At 42.7% G+C, this 16,061-nt stretch overlaps 2 protein-coding genes across 3 annotated transcripts; both read left to right on the forward strand.

The window, feature by feature from the left end:
* The first annotated feature begins 2,919 nt into the window (after nucleotides 1–2,919).
* Nucleotides 2,920–7,476, forward strand: bud13 (BUD13 homolog). 2 transcript variants are annotated; one of them, XM_028595445.1, is made up of 10 exons: nucleotides 2,920–3,187; nucleotides 3,350–3,437; nucleotides 3,941–4,025; nucleotides 4,114–4,425; nucleotides 4,933–5,240; nucleotides 5,331–5,439; nucleotides 5,640–5,778; nucleotides 5,899–6,080; nucleotides 6,175–6,256; nucleotides 7,062–7,476. In XM_028595445.1, the coding sequence occupies exons 1-10, from the start codon at nucleotides 3,048–3,050 to the stop codon at nucleotides 7,153–7,155; spliced, it is 1,539 nt and encodes a 512-aa protein (XP_028451246.1). In that variant the 5' UTR covers nucleotides 2,920–3,047; the 3' UTR covers nucleotides 7,156–7,476. The 2 variants fall into 2 exon arrangements, with proteins under 2 accessions (XP_028451246.1, XP_028451248.1); XM_028595447.1 differs by having other exon boundaries at nucleotides 2,922–3,187; nucleotides 4,114–4,416.
* Nucleotides 7,477–8,265: 789 nt separating this feature from the next.
* Nucleotides 8,266–10,005, forward strand: snrnp35 (small nuclear ribonucleoprotein 35 (U11/U12)). The gene has a single exon (XM_028595838.1). It carries the CDS (start codon nucleotides 8,425–8,427, stop codon nucleotides 9,127–9,129), a length of 705 nt encoding a protein of 234 aa, XP_028451639.1. The 5' UTR covers nucleotides 8,266–8,424; the 3' UTR covers nucleotides 9,130–10,005.
* Nucleotides 10,006–16,061: the final 6,056 nt, after the last annotated feature.

The following is a 16,061-nucleotide window of genomic DNA, read 5'->3' on the forward strand; positions in this document are numbered from 1 at the left end:
TGGCTTGTGACCCATGAGTCATGTTTGCTAAACCAAAAGATTTTGTATTTCTTAATTAATTACCCTTAGTATCTTTTTGTTCTATTTTTGTCTCTGTACATGACCTCACCCAGAATGACCTCACAACCGTCTGGAGAGCGCAACCTGCTGGTTGAGAAGCACTGATTTAAATAGATCATAACTCAATTTGGTGTGTCACTGCAAAACAAAAGAGTGTTTACATTTCCTTTTAATTGATGCTTTGTAATTTGCTTTTTTCTTCTTGTTTTCAAAGTTGGATGGGTGCTTTTTCATCATGCTCAAGTATCTGTTTGTATTTGGAGTGCTGGGAGGTAAGAATTGCGTATTATTTCTAATTATTTCTTTTCTTGTATCTGGAGACTTTTGTGAAAAAGGCTTATAATAAAGTTTGCTATTAAATATATCTTTACACATGCTCTCATCCACTCTGTGTTTCTCATAATGCTTGTCTTTGTTTTTCCCCAGTGTTGCTGATTCCAGCAAAGTGTGATCTGATATCCGTGTGTGTTGAAGATGACAACGACCTGAGAGTAGACTGTCTGATTGAGCCCAAGCCCAACAAGATCAACAGCTATGAGTTCTCTTGGTCCTCTGGAACCAAAGAGTCCCTTATTAACACCAATGTGTCTGGTTTATCAGCAGAGGGCCAGTTCAAAGAAAAAAGCTATGTGGAGGAGCTGGAGCCTCGCGGCTACAGAATGACCCTGGCCGAATTCACAGACAAACTCCCACACAACACCACCTACATGTGCAAAATATCTGGGGAGGTTGCCAGCGTCCGTGTGGAGAGAGGTAGGTGGATTGACTGTGTGTGTGTGTGTGTGTGTGTGTGTGTGTGTGTGTGTGTGTGTGCGTGCGTGCGTGCGTGCGTGCGTGCGTGCGTGCATGCGTGTGTGTGATGATTTTGTACATGTATTTACGTAACAGCATCTATAATATTTATGTCCCTGTAAATTGTTCCCTTCAAGTGGACTTAAATAAATTGTTAAAATGTGTAAGTGTATGTGTGTGTGTGTGTGTGTGTGTGTGTGTGTGTGTGTGTGTGTGTGGCTCAGAGGAGTTTGTCAACTGTTGCATCCCACTTTTCTTTTCTCCCTCTGCAGAACAACTTGTCCCATGTTCAGCTGTGAGCATGTTTCTGATGAGCTCCTGCTCCTGGATCGTTTGTCTGCTACTCTTCTCCTATCAAACGCACTGCTAAAAAAAACTGTGTTGTGCTGGCACACCCACATCTAACCACGCAGCGTCAATAACACCCACATGTTGATACAGTAAGATATCAATAGCTTGCAACTTTGTCTCTCCTTCTCTTGCTTTCCTCCCAAGAGCACTGAAATAGTATTACAATGTTTTCATAACTCTCTATGACCAGAAAGAAGGAAGATGACTCAACAGAAATATTTAGAGATGTGCTTTTTGCTGCAGAGGCACACATAACTGTATGTGTATGTAACTTGTCATATAAATATGACTTTGGAAACTGCATTTGTTTTCAATAAAGGGATGCTATTTAGAGTGAGACATTGACTTGTTGTGAATTCAGTGTTCATAATAGTGGGCCAGAACTGTGACACAGATGGAAATAACAGGAGATTTCACTGCTTTTTAAAGCTGTGTTGTGCACACAAGCTCCATCATTTTGGAGAAAATTGTTTACTTTATGTTAATGATGACAACATGATTAGAATTACAACTTATGCATTTTATGTTTTAATGTAGGGTGGTAAGTGTACGGGTTAGACCTACAGTATAAAAAAGTATACAAACCCCATGGAAATGTTCATGTTCTTTTTGTTTCACAATGTTAAATCAAAGTAGATTTAATGTGTTATTGTTCCTAAACTGATATACTGAAAAATACCCTTTAATGTAAAAGTGAAAATATCTACAAAGTGATTTGAATTAATTCCAAAAATAGAATACATAATACTAATCTGCATAAGTATTGACCACCTTTAATAAGACCTAAATCATACTGGGTGTAGCCAGTTAGTTTTAGAAGTCACTAATTAGATAAATTGTGATCACTTGTGTGTTGGCATGGGAGATTACTTTATTAAATATATGCCTGTATCTTTAAGTAAGTATTGTGACACAAACCTCCACTGTGAGGACAAAGTTACACTCATGGCAAGTTACACTCATGGCAACTTACAAAATAAGGTGGAGTATAATCAAATCAACCATTAAGATAAAATAAGATAAGATAGACTTTATTAATCCCACACTGGGGAAATTCCTTTACTACAGCAGCTCAAAAGAAAAACAATGTACACACAACAGAATACCACAAATACACATTAAGTAGACGTTGGTGAAAAAAAAATATACATGAAGTATAATAAATAGAAAAAGAATAGAATATAATTTGTTATAATAATAATAGTAATATATCAAACATATTTACACAATAAACCTATAAACAGACAGTATGAACACAGATATACAGGTGAGTAAGGTGCAGATGAATAGAAATTAAATATTGCATAGTTGGAGGTGACACAGAAAAAAATATATTAAGTATAAGAAATAGAAGAAGAAAAAAGTAGCCTATGACACAGCTGTAAAACAAGTGAACATGCAAGTTAGTTAGGTAGGGTGTTATGTTATTTTGCCATTTTTCCCCATTGACACTTTAAATTCATAATCTCACTTTTCCTGACAGTCAAGCTGCCCACGCCCACTTTATTACAAAAATGTTCAATTTCAGATCAGTGGTCATAAATCTCTCTCACTCACTCACTCACTCACTCACTCACACACACACACACACACACACACACACACACACACACACACACACACACACACACACACACACACACACACACACACACACACACACACACACACACACACACACTTTTGCCGGTTACATTTAAAATCCAAAGAGGCAAAAAGAGTGTTGTCTGACATTACATGATATGACATAAACCCTTAGTAGAGCTTCTCGTCTGGTATTTGACCAAGTTGGCTGAAAATTGCGTTCTTGACCCTCTGTGCTATCCGTAGTTTCCGATAACATAATGATGGCCGCTTCATATGGCAGCAGTGGACCAGAGCTATCTAAAGCTGAGTACCTAAAACGTTATTTATCCGCCGACGAAGATGCAAAGAAGTCAAAGGGGAAGCTTAAAAAGAAACGACGTAAGGTTCCTGAAAAAGGGTAAGTCGGCGGAAACGTTTTAAATAAGCTGTTAGACAGGTCGTGTGTTTTAAGCTAACGTTAGCTGAGGTCGCTGTTGCTGTTTATCGCCGCTCGTTGTAATAAACTTAGTTTTTGAGTGGAACGTTTGTGTACTTAACTCACTTTTACTTCTTATCAAAGACTTAAAATAGTAGACGATGACATAGACTGGAAACAGATGGCCATAGAGGAGAAGGAGATTGAAGAGGACGAAGAGGAAGCTCCAGTGGTAAGAACTTTACGTTAGCTATCTCCTTCTAGCTGGCTAGCCTGTGCCCATTCATTCACACAGATAGAACGTTAGCTATATTATTCGTTCTCGTGCAGTCATTTGCCTAACCCGCTAACTTCTTCATGTGCCCCTGATAAACATGCCATGTACTTTCATTGTATACACGTATTTCTGTAATTTTCTAAGGGGAGTCATGTGGTTATACAAAAAAGGTAGGTTAATCTTGGTTTAATCTTGGTTTAGCTGTATGTAGAAAATTACATTGCTTTGATTAAAGAGAAGTAATGTTATATCTTAGATAGGAGTGGGCGATATGGATAAAAAAAAAACACCTGTCATGGTATACGTAATTTTAAATTAACTTGCAACACTGTCGAAAATGCTCTCACACAAACATATGTATAAAGAGATAGATGACATGGCAAAGTCTATGATGGTTGTCAAATGTTCATATCGCCAAACACTCTTCAAACTTCCACTCTTGTGTTTTGTCTACTGAGATTGCTGAGATGATTGACGATCGACCAGAGGAAGTGAAACAGCTGGAAGCCTTCAGAACCAGCAATAGATGGAAAGTGATTGGAGGTAATTGGTATTTGTGAACGAAGTAAAGATACATTTTTTTTCTCTAGGCTGAACAAGCTTATTTACATTAAGTCTCCTCTACAAATAGCTGATGAAAATGAAGACACCGAAGAGGGGGAAGGAGGAGAGTATCAACATCTAGAGCCTGTGGCATCAAACCGTAGTCGCCATGACTCCCTAGACACATCCCCCCAAAGAAGAGGTCGTCATGACTCTCCAGACATATCCCCTCCCAGAAGAGGTCGCCATGACTCCACAGACACATCCCCCCCAAGGAGGGGTCGTCATGACTCTCCAGAGATATCTCCTCCCATAAGTGGTCGCCATGACTCTCCAGGCTTGTCTCCTTCTAGGCAACGGTCAGGGAAATCAGGGAAGTCACAAAGTAAAGGTGAGAAAGGTGATGAAAAGTGATTTTTTTTTTTTTTTTTTAGGCTGAACCTGGTCTCTTTCTGCATAGTGCAAGGTCATACTAGCAAAGACATAAACATCACAACAACCAGAAAACCTTGCAATATTGGTATACAGTATATCACAAAATTATTTAATGGATATATATTGGAAAATACCTATTAAGTAGTTGATGTCCATCACATTTGATTGCTTGATAGCGGAAGGTCAAACTGAAACAGTCACTATGAGAAGACTCTTTCTTAGTACTTTTTATGAGGTCTTAATCTAGAAAACAATATTGAATATTAGGATTCATAGTGTTAAAATCCAATAAAATTGGTACAGTGAAATAAAATAAAAATAAATCAAAAATATCTATATACTGGCCAGTGTTTTTACTGCCATCCCCTCACAGTCCAGCTGGCCTAACAACCTCTTCCACACTACAAAAGTAATTTTGGTGTTGTTTAGTTATATAAAAACTACGCTAAACAATTCCTTATTTCTTTGTCAGATTCATCCCCTGGCAGAAGAAAGCCCAGATCATCATTATCAAGTATGAAACTTTCTGAACCTGATCCTCATCGGTCACAACTGGCAAAGAGGGCTCAGAACAAGCATGATTCAGACTCTGACCAGTCACCTCCTCGAAAAAAGCCACTAAAAGGAGAAGCTTCTGACTCCGACCAATCGCCTCCAAGGAGGCACTCAAAAACAAAACGAGGCTCTGATTCTGATCAGTTGCCACCCAGGAGGCAGCCGCGGAGTGGAAAGGACTCGGATGAAGATCTGTCACCACCTCGTAGGCCTGGCCAGTCACAGGTGAGCAAAGAGAAGCTCGAAGAGTGATATGAAATCTTATTTGCCAAAAGAATTCTGTGTACGAAATGCCTTTTTCTGTTTTCTTCTCAGGGTCCGAGGATGCTTTCTGGTGGGAAGGCAGGTCTGGTTTCTGTAGATGTTTTAAGGAAGGAGCAGGAGGAGAACCGACGCAGAGAAAAAATCAACCAGCCACTGGAAGGTTGGCTGCTTTCCTTTTTAAGATGCTTTTCCTTCACAGCTGTTGATGGCAGAACTCACAGGACTTTTTATCTCATATGATCTACATGAACCATGCATACTCCAATTGTCTTTGTCATAGTTGTGATTAGTTCTTGTGAAGTTGAATGATGCAGTCCTCTTTCAGATGACATTTCATACCTATTTTCCTGTTATGACTAGATCAGTCCCGCAATGCCCAGACGGTGTTCCGAGACAAGAGTGGTAAAAGGAGGGATTTGGATACAGAGAGGGAAGAACAGAGGAGGAAAGCTGGAGAAAAAGCAGCAAAGGATGAGAAATATGCTCAGTGGGGGAAAGGGTGAGTCTGCATAAGATTTTCACACATTATGAGAAGGCAGTGTGATTGTGACCACGTCAAGATTTGAAATGTGTTGTGTGCGGACTTGTTTCCATGGTTAAAGTCAACATGTGTTTATAGGTTGGCCCAGGGCCAGATGCATCAGCAGAAACTTGAAGATGCCGTGCATGAAGCCCAGAAGCCGCTGGCACGTAACCGCGATGACGAGGATCTTGACCGCATGTTGAGAGAGCAGGAAAGGGATGGAGATCCGATGGCTGCAATGCTGAGGCGGAAAAAAGACCGCAATACAAAGACACAAGGTTTCATATGTGTACCTTGTTCCCTAAATTGACTGATGCAAAATGGTTGTTACCACATTATATGTTGTAAATCATCATCATTTTTTATTTGCAGACAAACCTCGATATAAAGGCCCACCACCACCTCCAAACCGCTTTAATATTCTACCAGGCCATCGCTGGGATGGAGTTGACAGGTACAGTGTGTGCGTCAGTCTGTGATTGAGTGACTAAAAGGGAATGCATTTGTAATGTGATGAATGTATATACCACTGGTTAATAAACTTGTTACTGTGTTACCGATTACACCGGACATTTTACGAAAAGAAGAAGAAAACATATTTGTCACTGATCCTCAATATCTGTAGGGCGCTTACTTTGATCTCTGGCCTATCCGGTCAAGCTTTCGCTGCGGGTGCCTAAGGCCAAAGATTTTCTGTTCGCGGCCACTCTAGCCAAATGTTGCATCCAGTTGGTGCTATCTTTAAAGTTTACAGATTCCCTTATTAACGTTATCAGGTTCCCTGTTAGCACTGGGTTTAAATCTGAAATATTGCCAAATAGGCACTTTTGCTTTTCGCTTTGAACCAAATTGTCTGACACTCTCCTTACTCTTGATGTGATAAGTGAACTTCTGCTACTCTGTGCTGCAACTCTGCTTCTGCACGGAGCAGACACTTCCAGTTTATAATTGTAGCTTTGTTGTCTGACTAGTATTGATAACACCCTTAGTATTTAAAAAAATGCTGCTATGCAAAAAGAACTATGGTTACTAATGGTTTTTATTTATATAATTAAAATAAAGCAAAACGATGGCGTGGGCGGAGGGCAAATTATGTAACTGTGTATGCCTGAACACTGTTTAACATCAACTACCGCAGCAAGCCTAGCCTCTACATTAAATATAACCAGATAGGGAGGTTTTCTCTGGTGAATCAAAGATGGAGTTGAGGGTGTGCTTGCAGAATTAACAGTGGAACTTGATTTATGTGTGTCTCGCAGGTCAAATGGTTTTGAACAGAAACGCTACTCACGAATGGCGGATAAAAAAGCCGTCCAGGAGGAAGCATATAAATGGAGTGTGGAGGACATGTAATGGCAATCGGAAACTGCTAGATAAGGAGCGGAGCTGAAGAGCAGGATGACTCATCCATAGAATTAGACAGAAGACGGAATATCTAATCCATCTACTCAACAAAACTGACATTTTGAAAATAGACTGAGAAAGATTTGTTCTCTTCTCAAAGCTGTTTGATAATGTACAATGGACACTGGATTATAACAAAGTAATAAACCACAAAAATAGTTGTACATAGCAGTGAAGTGAAAGCATCTCTATTATTTTGTAATAATTAAGTCAATGTGGAGCCAAAAACCAGTGTGTTTTTCACTGTTTTATTAAATGATGTTTTTGTAACATGTTGTGCCCTGTGTTACATAAGTGTTCACATACAGAAATGCAATTTACATGAATAAAGTTTACATTTAGTCATTTCATATTATGGAGCTAAACAAAATATAAAATAGTTTTGGAAGTATTTTGTTATTTTAGTTACTGGATAGGATTACTTGGTAGAAACTGAGGACATTTAAACATTTTACATTTATATAGTAAGTGAATCTTTAGTGGGGATTGTTTGGTCAAACTACTTTTTTTCAAGGTTAAAAATGAACTTCCACGCTTAACTGTAAAGCAAATATGAACAGGTCCTAACCGCTCTAACAGTAAGTAAGTAGTAAGAACAGTTTATTTATACATCACTTATCACAGACTGTCCCAAAGTGCGTCATTGACTGATGAGTAAAAATGTATTTCAAATCAACCTATGGATATTTTTATTAATTGTTAATTATGAGATGTAATATTTTGATTACGCCAATATATATTTTAAAATACAGAAATGACAGTGAGTGTGCTTGTACAAAGTAAAAGAGCTGAGTTTGACCAACCGACCTGCCTGATACATGTAGGGCACTGAAAATTGGGGATGGTGTAAGCTATTTATTTTTGGTTACTTTAATTCTACATACTTATCAACATAAATTGTAAATACGTGTACGTCTGTATTTACACATAGTTATAAATAAGGACAATTATTTATAATCTACAACATTTCCTATTTAGAAAGTATCTAAACCTTAATCGAGTAAGTAGGAACCTTTTTAAACGTGACAGACTAGAACTCGTTTCACTACGGAATGTTTTTGTTGATGCACGCACAACCGCAGACTACGAACGTTCAACATCTCTGGGGGACACTCAGAAGCTGGTTATCCATTAATGTAGCGAAATAACCGCCTGGAAACTGTCGTTGAAACTCATGTATTGAAGAAGGAGACGTTTGTAACTTAATTTGGGGTAACAATGGTTGACTGGAGTCCGATAGCGAAGGTGTACGACCCGCTGAAAGCTGGGAGCATCGACGGCACGGACGTGGAGCCCCATGACCAGGCGGTATGGAGAGCTATGGGTGCCCGCTATAAGCCCAACAAAGGCGTTGTTGGAGACCCACTGCTCACCCTGTTTGCGTACCGTCTGAACCCCCAAACAACAGAGGACAAACTGCACCAAGTGTTCTCCAAGTACGGAGACATTCAGCGGCTCCGGCTGGTCCGGGACATCGTCACGGGCTTCTCCAAAGGATACGCCTTCATTGAATACAAGGAGGAGCGGTCTGTTGTCCGGGCACGCCGGGACGCCAACAAGCTGGTGGTTGACCAGCACGAAGTGGCTGTGGATTTTGAACAAGAGAGGGCTCTCAAGGGATGGGTCCCCCGGCGGCTAGGCGGCGGTCAGGGGGGGAAGAAAGAGTCCGGACAGCTGCGGTTCGGCGGCAGGGACAGGCCTTTCCGTAAACCCATTAACCTCGGTGTCGGTTCCGTGCAGGAACGGGGAGGCGGTGGAGGAGGGAGGGAGTGGGATAGACCAGGGGCGAGAGACAGGGAGGACCGCGACCGACACAGAGAGGCCGATTGGGGCAGCAGAGGTAGGAGAGATGACCGGGACAGAGCCAGGGAGAAGGATGACCGCAGACAGGGAGACAGGAGCAGGCCTTGGGACAGGAGATGAAGGCCATATTTACAAAACTGGAGATAACTCAAAAGTACTGATTTTACCAGGTTCAAAGACAGTCTGTTAAAGAAGTTTTGATCCACAGTCCTGCAGCCTACCTCAAATGGAGACATTTTTTTAGGTGTGCACTAAAGGATAGTGGGACTGGTGATTTGCACACATGGGACTGGACAATGAATAGAATAAGCATTTCAATTACAGATGACTTTCTTGTGTTATTAGTTCGGTTTGGGTTTGGAATGACAAGCTTCCTGGTTGGTCTTTGTCAGATTATACTGTATGGTAATGACATGTCAAGGTGGAGCTGTCATTTTCAGCTGGCACTGATTTTAGTATTTTAGTAATTCTCAAGGAAATCTGATTTAGTACATGCTTTTGTAGTGTACATTAAGCAGCAAAAAAAGTGTAATAATTCACCTGTTTGCACGGTACATTACAATGATAGACTTAGTGTTTCACAATTTTGATGTTGTCCAGCAAGGATAGCCTAATGTGAAGTCTTACCAGCAGTAATTAACCAAGAATTTAAAAGCATAATCTGCAACTAAAAGGACAAAATGGCATTATACATCTACAAAGTACCTGTAAATCCAATTGAATCTGTTTACGCATCTTCTCTTTATAAGTATGAAGATTCCGTTTCTGTTTTGAAATCTGAGGTAATGCTTAATTCTGTGTTGAAACCGTAGTTGAAACACTGTAAGATTTCCGAAGGAGGGCAGTTTAACAATGTAGTGCCTCTCTATGTCCTACATGTTTTTACTGATGAAGATTTTTTGAGCATCATACTTGGTAAAAAGCCACTGATGAGGGTTTGTGCAACACTGACTATATAAGAGGGAAGAAAACCAAATAAACCAAATATCGTTTTAACACAAATGTGTCACTTTCCTTTTTCAAAAACTTAGTAGGATTTTCCTCCTATTGTTATTATGGGTTGCATTTTGCTCTGTGAAAGAAGCCATTACATTTATTTTCTTCTATTGTCTATATAGCTTTGCTATTTGAAAGTTTTCTGTGCAATTCTAATGCAAGACATATAGCTTCAAAAAGGTCAGTAATTTAATTTATCCATCCATCCATCCATCCATCCATCTTCGTCCGCTTATCCGGTGTCGGGTCGCGGGGGGAGCAGCTCCAGCAGGGGACCCCAAACTTCCCTTTCCCGAGCAACATTAACCAGCTCCGACTGGGGATCCCGAGATGTTCCCAGGCCAGGTTGGAGATATAATCCCTCCACCTAGTCCTGGGTCTTCCCGAGGCCTCCTCCCAGCTGGACGTGCCTGGAACACCTCCCTAGGGAGGCGCCCAGGGGCATCCTTACCAGATGCCCGAACCACCTCAACTGGCTCCTTTTCGACGCAAAGGAGCAGCGGCTCTACTCCGAGCTCCTCACGGATGACTGAGCTTCTCACCCTATCTCTAAGGGAGACGCCAGCCACCCTCCTGAGGAAACCCATTTCGCCGCTTGTACCCTGGATCTCGTTCTTTCGGTCATGACCCAGCCTTCATGACCATAGGTGAGGGTAGGAACGAAAACTGACCGGTAGATCGAGAGCTTTGCCTTCTGGCTCAGCTCTCTTTTCGTCACAACGGTGCGATAGATTGAATGCAATACCGCACCCGCTGCGCCCGATTCTCCGACCAATCTCCCGCCCCATTGTCCCCTCACTCGCGAACAAAACCCCAAGGTACTTGAACTCCTTCACTTGGGGTAAGGACTCATTCCCTACCTGGAGAAGGCATTCCATCGGTTTCCTGCTGAGAACCATGGCCTCCGATTTAGAGGTGCTGATCCTCATCCCAACCGCTTCACACTTGGTTGCGAACCGATCCAGTGAGTGCTGAAGGTCGCAGGCCGATGATGCCATCAGGACCACATCATCTGCAAAGAGCAGCGATGAGATCCCCAGCCCACCAAACTGCAACCCCTCCCCACCCCGACTACGCCTCGATATCCTGTCCATAAATATTACAAACAGGATTGGTGACAAAGCGCAGCCCTGGCGGAGGCCAACCCTCACCTGAAACGAGTCCGACTTACTACCGAGAACCCGGACACAGCTCTCACTTTGGTCATACAGAGATTGGATGGCCCTGAATAGAGACCCCTCACCCCATACTCCCCAAGAAGCACCTCCCACAGTATCTCCCGGGGACCCGGTCATACGCCTTCTCCAAATCCACAAAACACATGTAGACCCGGTTGGGCATACTCCCAGGCTCCCTCCAGGATCCTTGCGAGAGTGAAGAGCTGGTCCGTTGTTCCACGACCAGGACGGAATCCGCATTGTTCCTCCTCAACCCGAGGTTCGACTATCGGCCGAACCCTCCTTTCCAGCACCTTGGAGTAGACTTTACCAGGGAGGCTGAGAAGTGTGATACCCCTATAATTGGCACACACCCTCTGGTCCCCCTTTTTTAAAAGAGGAACCACCACCCCAGTCTGCCACTCCTTTGGCACCGTCCCAGACTTCCACGCAATGTTGAAGAGGCGTGTCAACCAGGACAACCCCTCCACACCCAGAGCCTTGAGCATTTCTGGACGGATCTCATCAATCCCGGGGCTTTGCCACTGTGTAGTTGTTTGACTACATCAGTGACTTCCGCCTGGGAAATCGACGACAATCCCCGTTATCCTCCAGCTCTGCCTCTAACATAGAGGGCGTATTAGTCGGATTCAGGAGTTCCTCAAAGTGCTCCCTCCACCGCCCTATTACCTCCTCAGTGGAGGTCAACAGTGTCCCATCCTTACTGTACACAGCTTGGATGGTTCCCCGCCCCCCCTCCTGAGGTGGCGAACAGTTTTCCAGAAACACTTTGGTGCCGACCGAAAGTCCTTCTCCATGTCTTCTCCAAACTTCTCCCACACCCGCTGCTTTGCCTCTTTCACGGCAGAGGCTGCAGCCCTTCGGGCCCTTCGGTACCCTGCAACTGCCTCCGGAGTCCTCCGAGATAACATATCCCGGAAGGACTCCTTCTTCAGTCGGACGGCTTCCCTGACCACTGGTGTCCACCACGGTGTTTGTGGGTTACCGCCCCTTGAGGCACCTAAGATCCTAAGACCACAGCTCCCTCGCCGCAGCTTCAGCAATGGAAACTTTGAACATTGTCCACTCGGGTTCAATGCCCCCAGCCTCCACAGGGATGCACGAAAAGCTCCGCCCGGAGGTGTGAGTTGAAAGTCTGTCGGACAGGGGCCTCCTCCAGACGTTCCCAATTTACCCGCACTACACGTTTGGGCTTACCAGGTCTGTCCAGAGTCTTCCCCACCCCTGACCCAACTCACCACCAGATGGTGATCGGTTGACAGCTCTGCCCCTCTTTCACCCGAGTGTCCAAAACATACGGCCTCAGATCAGATGAAACGATTATGAAATCGATCATTGACCTTCGGCCTAGGGTGCTCTGGTACCAGGTACACTTATGAGCATCCCTATGTTCGAACATGGTGTTCAAGTATAGACAATCCATGACTAGCACAGAAGTCCAACAACAAACAACCACTCTGGTTTAGATCAGGGAGGCCGTTCCTCCCAATCACGCCTCCAGGTGTCTCCATCATTGCCCACGTGTGCGTTGAAGTCCCCCAGCAGAACAATGGAGTCCCCCACTGGAGCCCCATGCAGGACTCCAGTCAAGGTCTCCAAGAAGGCCGAATACTCCGAACTCCTGTTTGGTGCATATGCACAAACAACAGTCAGAGTTTTCCCCCACAACCCGCAGGCGTGGGAGGCGACCCTCTCCCACCGGGTAAACTCCAACACAGCGGCGCTCAGCCGGGGCTTGTGAGTATCCCCACCCCGCCCGGCGCCTCACACCCTGGGCAACTCCGGAGAAGAAAAGAGTCCAACCCCTATCCAGGAGTATGGTTCCAGAACCGAGACTGTGCGTAGAGGTAAGCCCCACCAGATCTAACCGGTAGCGCTCCACCTCCCGCACCAGTTCCGGCTCCTTCCCCCACAGAGAGGTGACGTTCCACGTCCCCAGAGCCAGCGTCTGCCGCCCGGGTCTGGTCCGTCGAGGCCCCTGACCTTCACTGCCACCCATGTGGCATCGCACCCGAATTTAATTTATGAAAGTTGCAACTCCATTATTTACCATTAAAACTTATTTTGCTGTTTGGTAGCCAATTGAGTTGGCTTGTTTTTTTTCAGACATTTTCAAAAGCACTAATTTGTGATTGAACTTGTCAAGCTCTGTTTACAAGCAAAACAGAACAAGAAATGCATACAATCATAAACAGACAAGCAGATCTTTGAATGTAGTTTGATTTAAAAGTTATCTGCTGCTGTGACTTGTGCTGAAGTCTCAGCTTGTTTGATCCCTGGTCCTGCCTATTTAAGCAGATCATGTTTCAGTTATGAGTCAGTGGGTGGATTGTTTTCTCTCAAGCTGACCACAAGTCGGTCTGAAGTCATCAATATGAAATGTTAAAGGTCTGGTTTTACCATTAGTTCATTAGGTGTTATCCAGGAACTCCATGCACTGGACACATCATCAGTCCATTAGTTCATCAGATTGACCTGCTGCTGGGAAATTCATCACTTGTTACCTGAGAATAAGTTAAACCTGAGAAAAGAGTTTGTGCTGAATATAACTGAGTCCTTAGTAACTGATGTAACAGAGTAAACAAAAGCAACTAAAGAATCTGATCGCACCTTAGCGCATTTTGAAGAAAGTATATATTTCCAGACAGACACACAATGTGCTGGATGTGGTTAGTGAAGGAGAACTCAACACCTCTGACTTCGATTTCACTTAAATTATGTCTAAACTGAGGAGTTAGGTTAACAATGTTATAGTGTTATTTATAAGAAGACTGTAGAAGTGATTCAAAGACTCATACACATAACACAAAAGCCCACAAATCATGTTTATTACTGTGTGAACTATGATCATGACAAGCTAGGGTTGATAGACATTTGATAAAATTAGACATTTGCTGCAGTTGGTAAAAAATTTGAACATGACTTATTTTTGACCTTCTTTTATTTATTTTTTCATGTTTGGTTTCCCGGACGAGGCTGCTCTCAGCCTCCGAGCACACGTGGGACTCATGATGGGCCAACCAGGGTAATTCTCTCTTTGCACTGTGCTAAAGTCGATCCTGTGAACCAAAACACACGGATACTGTTGAGCTGCTCTCTACCTTCAGCTAGACTGATGTCAACAAACTCACTCTCACCTGAAGGCAGGGTTGATGCCGATGTTGTCTGGCTGTGGGAGGGCAGGTGTTCGCCTTCTGCAGCAGGAGGACGGAGGAGGGAAGTCCTTCTGATACTGAGACTGCATCTTTGTCGTATCTCGTTCGTTTGTCCCTGCTGTCTGATCATGGTTGCCTTCTTGATCATCCTCCCCTGGTTTCCAGCCCCTGCTGCTGTTTTCTCTTCCTGTTTGTCTCGAGGATGTGGGATGAGAACGGCGGGACTCCTGCTGTGTGTTCAGGGCGATATGGTCTCCTGAAGGGTAACCATAATGTTGGTAAGTGTTTAATTTCATACACATTAATTGAACATCCCATGAAACATGCCATATTTCTGTCTATGGAGGCAACATCTGGAAAACATATTAAGGCCTTGGTAAAACCTCTTTTAACTGTTGCTTGTCCCAAAAGATTCAGTGGCAGACTTTTCCACCTCTACAAGTCTTTTACTTTTTTAATCAAAGGCTTATAATTCAGGCTAAACGATTTCCCTTAATATATCTACTGTCATATGTTATTTTAGGTAAATTTAGTTATGCCTGGTGCGAGTCATCTTCTCCCAGCGTCATTCAGTGTTACCATATGATACTAGTCTTCTTTCATTTCAATAAATGCTCTGTTTTTGAATTTTAAAATGACATACAATTTTAATTAAGACCCTATATCACATCCTACAAGCAATTTGGACTTACATTTACATTAAGACTGAAGGCTACACACTCATTATTTCAGCCAGTACTTTGCTGGTAAAGTTTTTCAATTAATAAAAATATATTTAGGTCAGTAGGATCCAAATTTGCTTTGCTTCAGTAACCTCATTTTTACATTTAACCTTATATGGATGTTTTCTTTTATATTTGAAGTATGAATGACTTTTTATTATTATTATTATTATTATTATTATTATTATCATCACATTATAATGACAGTATGACTTGTTAAACCTTTAAATAAAGAAACTCTCTCTCTGCCCTCACACACAGAGCCAAGACCTTTTTCCAAAACACAAATATATCCACTAACATACTGCTTGGCATGCCTGTTTTCAGCACTGTATGGCTCATATGTCCACACATACACAACTCACTCACTGCTTATCTTAAAACAGATAAATGAGTTCACTCTCAAGGTTGAGATAAGACTGCAGACCTTTGCCTCTGTCATGTTGTGAGACGGGTCTGAAGCAGAAAGCTTCTTGTGATGTGGTCTCCATCTTAGCAGGAGTGTCCGGGTAGAGGAGAAATCCTGGGGAAGTCACATACCAGAGAGGGTAAAAAAAGTGTGCTTTAAAAGTGCCTGATTATAGGGAATCATTAGGCACTTAAGTTTAGTTATTGTTTTCAAATTCCTTTCTTTTTAACAAAATTTGGAGTTATGGAGTAATTCAAGTTAACACATTATAGCTTAACATTTCCTGAAATCCTTCCAATCTGGTATTTTCATTTTTTAGTTTGAGCTGGAGAACCCCCAAGCCATTAGGTTATCATTGTTAAAGATCCCATGGCATGGACATTTCACTTTATGAGTTTTTTTAACATTAATATGAGTTCCCCCAGCCTGCCTATGGTCCCCCCAGTGGCTAGAAATGGTGATAGGTGTAAACCGAGCCCTGGGTATCCTGCTCTGCCTTTGAGAAAATGAAAGCTCAGATTGGCCGATCTGGAATCTTGCTCCTTATGAGGTCATAAGGAGCAAGGTTACCTCCCCTTTCTCTGCTTTGCCC

The sequence above is a fragment of the Perca flavescens genome, chromosome 13, assembly GCF_004354835.1.
Source record: "Perca flavescens isolate YP-PL-M2 chromosome 13, PFLA_1.0, whole genome shotgun sequence".
NCBI classification, from domain to species: domain Eukaryota; kingdom Metazoa; phylum Chordata; class Actinopteri; order Perciformes; family Percidae; genus Perca; species Perca flavescens.

What these genes read in the sequence shown, in the direction of transcription:
- snrnp35 (XM_028595838.1), top strand. Translation starts at nt 8,425, where the DNA reads ATGGTTGACTGGAGTCCGATAGCGAAGGTGTACGACCCGCTGAAAGCT.
- bud13 (XM_028595445.1), top strand. Translation starts at nt 3,048, where the DNA reads ATGATGGCCGCTTCATATGGCAGCAGTGGACCAGAGCTATCTAAAGCT. An exon ending in ACAAAGTAAAGGTGAGAAAG is followed by an intron (nt 4,426 to 4,932) that starts GTGATGAAAAGT and finishes TTTCTTTGTCAG; the next exon opens with ATTCATCCCCTGGCAGAAGA. An exon ending in CCGCAATACAAAGACACAAG is followed by an intron (nt 6,081 to 6,174) that starts GTTTCATATGTG and finishes TTTTATTTGCAG; the next exon opens with ACAAACCTCGATATAAAGGC.